At 32.6% G+C, this 5,806-nt stretch overlaps 1 protein-coding gene across 1 annotated transcript in view; it reads left to right on the forward strand.

Annotated features, from left to right (window-relative positions):
- The window catches only part of LOC106871403 (coiled-coil domain-containing protein 146), a 41,249-nt gene that overhangs the window by 18,483 nt on the left and 16,960 nt on the right, over positions 1-5,806 (forward strand). Inside the window, exons 9-12 of the mRNA XM_052970515.1 lie at positions 635-821; positions 1,941-2,036; positions 3,177-3,302; positions 4,754-4,887. Of these exons, the coding sequence (XP_052826475.1) occupies positions 635-821; positions 1,941-2,036; positions 3,177-3,302; positions 4,754-4,887 (543 nt within the window). The remainder of the gene's footprint in view (positions 1-634; positions 822-1,940; positions 2,037-3,176; positions 3,303-4,753; positions 4,888-5,806) is intronic.

Below are 5,806 nucleotides of genomic sequence, written 5' to 3' on the forward strand. Positions count from 1 at the left end.
GAATAAAGTATGCAATTATAACATGCGTTTTCTCCATTCCTTAAATTTATATATATATATATATATATATATATACATGCACACATACATATATATATATGTATATATATGTATGGCACCTTGGGCAAGAATCTTCTACTATAGACTTGTGAGTGGATTTGGTAGATGGAAACTAAGCCATTTGCATGTCTGTCTATCTATCTATCTATCTATCTATCTATCTATCTATCTATCTATCTATCTATCTATCTATCTATCTATCTACCTACCTATGTGTGTGTGTGTGTGTATGTGTGTGTTTGTGTTTGTCCCCACCACCATTTGACAACTGGTGTTGGTGTGTTTACATACCCATAACAAGCAGTTCTGCAAAAGAGACTGATAGTATAAGTATCAGACTTAACTATAAAATAAATGCTGGGGTCAATTCATTCAATTAAAAACTCTTCAAGGTTGTGCCCTATCATGGTCACAGTCTAGTAACTGAAACAAGTAAAAGATAAAAGATAAAAGATAGTTTTTTGAAAGATTTTGATAATATTGAAGGTAGAAGAATTATAAAAAACAAGTTCAATGTTATATTCTAGTGTGAATAATTTATAGGTACAGAACAATATATCTTTCTTCCTCTTAGAGATGAAGTTGATATTTCCATTCAACAAATGTTAAATGAGAAACAAAGGAGGTTAGAATATGTAACCATCATGTCTCGAAATATTGAAAAGGACCAGCGTGAACTGAAGAAAGCAGAGTTGCAGGTGAAAATTGCAAAAGATAACTTAAACCATTTACGGCATATCTTGAATAAAATTTCTCAGCAGGTAAAGATTCCATTAATTACATATAACTACAATTTATTGTTTCTTTTTTTAACTTTGCACATGTTTTCTCCAATTATAGTGAGTTGGAAAAACATGAAAATTTGTATACTTCTGTTGGATATTTGAAACTGCAAAATAAAATTGATACACATATCCTCCTCCTCTTTCCTCTCCTTCTTCTTCTTCTTCCTCTTCTTCTTCTTTTCTCTTCCTCCTCCTCTTCCCTCCTTTCTTATATAGCACATACTATCAGTATCACTTCTAAGTCTTCCTGCTCCATGAAATCTCTTACAGCTGCCATCTTTCTTTGGGCCTCCAGCTTCTCTAGAAGAGCTTTGACAAAAAGATGCCAGTAGTCTCTGAGGCAAATTGCATCCATTGCTCAAGATGTGGGGTTTTTTTCTTGCATGAACTGTGTTTCCAAGGTAGAAATGTTAACACTAAGCTTAGCCCCACTTTCCAACCTGAATGTAGAGGTCCAAGACTATGCTTGGCAACCTTTTACTGTGCCATGGCCATTCTTTGAACCTCTGAGAGGAACCGTCTCCACAGAGAATTTTAGCTGAGATATCTACCTATGATGAACACTTGTATATAATGAGTTGACTGTAGACAAAGTGAAACACAATAACAGTCATACAATGCCTACTAAGCCAAAATACAACTTGCTATCCAACTGGAAAGTTGAGAGACATGACTATGATTATGCTGGTCTCAGGTCAATTGCGATAAATACCAAAGTTTTGTCTTTACCTAATCTGGAACTAGAAGAACTAAAATTACTACTACTGGGTAACTTTTGTTGGTTTTTCAGAGCAGACTTATGGCATGGTATTAGACAATAAAATAAATTATTCAACCTATCTTTTAGCAAGTCAATCCTTTCTTTTATTATAGACTTGCTGTCTAAAATTTGGTGTAAGTAAGAAGCTTGTTGAGATTTTAGTTGCTGTATTGACTGTATTGGGTTACTGCAAAAATACTTCTGTTATCACAGGATAATTTATTCATTGATGTGACGTATAACAATGTATACTGTCTAAATTTTTTTTTCTAATATAATCTTTCTCTAATTAAGTTTTTATCAATAAGATTATGTAAATATAAAACTGTTTCCAGAAAGAATCAGTCCCAATTGATGATGAAAATAGAGCCAAAAAAATACAAGATTTGAAAGCAGAAAATGAAATAAAGTCACAACAGCTAAGTTCACAGGTAACTTGTAATAATTCTTCTCTTGAACAAATTTATCAATTTCTACTATATTTAGAAAACTAGATAGTTTTAATGATATTCTGTGTCATCATGTTCTATGAATTTCTTTCATTCTGCTGCTCTAATATCTGACAGTCTGTACAGTCTTTGCACTTGGATTATAGAAATATGAGAATCTTCCAGTATGAAAAGCAAGCATAGAAAAGTAAAATAATTTATTTTTTAATGGTTTAATCAGAAAAGAAAAAGTAGAGTCTATGAACCTTTTCAGGGATACCTGCCCAGATTGTCTGCAACAGAGGGATATCCTCCAAAGGCATTCAATGTCCAGGTGGTGATCTTGTATGAGTGAATGATAGGTTATAAACCTATCATCCTGGAGAAGGAACAGTTCCACTGATAGGATTCACAGAGTTTACTTTACAAAATTCCACAGAGTTTCTCTCTATAAAATTTCATTTACAGAGCTTTCCCAAAATTCTGCATTGTAGCATTGAACCTAACACCACAGAGTTGCCAAGCAAACTTCTTAACCCCTCAGCCAAACCTGCATCCAAGTGAGAATTGAAACTTGGGTTGTATTTTGAAGTTGCTAAGAGTATTCATTGCTTTAAGGAATTGCACCAAGATGATGATGATGATGACGACAACGAAGGTGGCGATGAGGAATTGCACCATCATCATGATGACGATGATGACGGCGATGACGATGGTGACAATGACTGAAAACGATAACGATAATGATGATAATTTCTTTCATACATATATATATATATATATATATATATATATATATATATGTATATAGTAAATAGATATTTTTTATTAAAAATTTGTACATAAAGACGTGTATTTTAGCATAATTAGTAGCTCAAAAGAAGAAAAAAAAATTCAGGATCCAATTTAAATATGTTGGAAGGCAATTGTTAACAGGATAAGGAATTTGAAGAATCAATTCAGCTACAAGAAAAACAATGGAGTATGCTAAGAGAAGAAACATCTAATATTCTGTGTAAGGCTGTTCAAACATTTTCCCAGATATATCTGTTGTTGAAAGTGAGGTTTTGTCTAAAGCAATGACCAAAAGAATAAAAGACAATTATTATTATTTGGGACTTGTTTTTTTTTTTACTTTTCAAGAACAGACTAATGGCAACAGAAAATATCAAGTTTGACAAAAATGTTCAACATGAACAAGAATTGTTGCATGAATACTTTGAAGGGGATTTAGAACTGCAAGAATTGAGTCGACTTGCAATCCTGAAGGTAAGTAAACTCTTGTATTTATATATTTCTTCATTATTCTACCATTTACTTGATATATGGTTGATTGGCACCTGCCATGTCTTTTTCATGATTTAACAGAGAAAAACAAATCAAATAATTTCCTTGATTCTATTAGACTTTTATGGTTCCTGACACTAATTGCTGTCACTGTTTAAGTAAGGTTCATCATTAAGCCATTTCACTGCAAGCTCTTTTTCCTAAATACAAATTGTTGTAATTCTTAGAGAGATTCTAAAGTGGAAATGCCTACAGAACCCAAAGTATGGAATGTAGAAAAGAAGACCAGAATTAAACACTTGGTGAACATCCATGTAGACACTAATTGCTTTATTATGCTTATTACTAATCTTGTCATTAGTCTGAGGTTTCAACAAAGGAGCTGTATGGGTTGATACCCACTGGACTCTGTTTCCCCTTATTTATTTATTTATTTAATTATTTATTTATTTATCTATTTATATATTTATTTATTTATCTATTTACTTATTTATTTTCATGCTTTGTGTATCTACCCACAAACATTTATTTAAAAAATTTAATCTTGCTTTATCCATTTCTATAAAGAAATACAATCTAAATTTAATTGTTGATTTTGAAATTCTCGTGACTCACTTGCTGCACAGATTTACATGAACCCTGGCAATACTTTTCTAGTTACTCTTTCTTGTTTTGTGGAGCTTGCTGATGCCTGCAATCTTCCAGAACATTTCTTGATGGCATTCTGAACAGTTCCATCTGCTTCAAACTTAGCTCTAATTCAAGTAAGTCATATAGATGGACCTGTTTGAAACTCCCTCCTAAACAGTCTTTGCACTTTGTTTTCAAACTTCCAGGAGCACTTTAGGATAAATTTTCTTTGTTCAAAGCTTGTCTTGTTCCATTCATTACTTCTAATAGGTTATAGCTGAATAAAAATGAAAATTGTCATTTGCTGTTAAAGTGTATATTGCAGAGTAGTATATTCTTAGTTATGATATATAACCAGTCAGAAAGTTATCATTGCTTTTGTGTCTACTGTTGCACTTAACATTACTGACAACTCATCAGACATGCTGATATCTTGTTTTTTTTCACCACCATGCTGACCAAGACTGTATATTTACCTCCAGCATTAAAGACGCTGTGTACTTCCAGCCAGCATATCCAGTGAGTTGTCTGCATTGCTAAGTGCAATAGTAAATATGAATATATAGTAATTTTCTGACTGGTTATATGTCATAACTAGGAATGTGCTACTCAGTGATATAAAGATATAACTGCTCCAATTCTCCTTTAGGGTGTTCTTTTTTCTCACTTATGGACAATTGACTGATAACATATGTATGTGTGTGTGTGTGTGTGTGTGTGTGTAATGCATGTATGTATGCTGCATGTATATATACTTTTAAATTATTGTTTAAGAATGTTATGTATTTCTACATATTTTCTAGACTATTGAGCGGGACAAAAAAGCCCGAGAAAAAAATCGAGCTGACAACCGATATCGATGTATAAAGGAGGAATTAAAAGCAAAATATGGTCTTATTGATGATCATAAGAAGAAGTTGAGAGAAAAAAAGAAAAGGTACGGAACCATTGCTTTTTTTTTTTCCAGAAATGTTTAAAATTGTTTGTATTTTATTCTACAATTAATTTTAATCATTAAATGTGGAATGTTTATATAACATTTATATAACATTTCTAACATGGCACAATAATATTTCTTTTAATTTGCTGTACAAATGAGAATATTTTTCCCCCTACAATATAAATGGAACAAATCAACGAACTATTATTGAACTCAAATTCCAAATTATAGTCAATCAAATTGATCAATTATTGGTCATCTAAACAACTCATGAGTAACCTGCAGCCTGCAGAACTTTCTGAATGGCACACCTAATGAAAAATTACCTTGAAATTTTTTTATTAGTATTCCCTACCTAATGGTGAACCATATTTCACATGACTCACTTCTCGAAAAAGACTGCCTATGTCTGATCTTAAACGAAGACAAGCAATCCTTGTCTTGTGGAAAATAAAATATTTTATCAGAGATAATAATGGTAGTCATTTTTAATTAGTCTTGGGTAGGTTCATATAATGCCAGTAACAACCACATCTTTAAATGCACCCAATGCTCAAAAATAGAACTTTTGAGTGGTCTCTTGACTGGTTAGAAATAGCAACTAAATATCCCTCAAATTGAAAAATGGTAAGGATAATACAGTCCTAAAGGATGGGAGTGTCACAACTTGGTGATGCTGGGCTTTGTATTTTTTCATTGCTCCCATGGTTACCGAGATAATCTACTATAATGATACTCTTGTGTTTATGAATGAGAAAGGAAGGGGTGATAGATGAATAAGGAAGGAGGGGGTGAGCGTTTCAACTCTGTGTGAATATATATGTGTATATGTAAAAGGAAGGGGGTATGTGAGTGTGTGTGTGTGTGTGTGTGTGTGCATGTGTGTGTGTGTGTTTGTGTGTGTGTGCATGTGCAT

This window comes from Octopus bimaculoides, chromosome 1, assembly GCF_001194135.2.
Source record: "Octopus bimaculoides isolate UCB-OBI-ISO-001 chromosome 1, ASM119413v2, whole genome shotgun sequence".
In the NCBI taxonomy this organism is placed as follows: domain Eukaryota; kingdom Metazoa; phylum Mollusca; class Cephalopoda; order Octopoda; family Octopodidae; genus Octopus; species Octopus bimaculoides.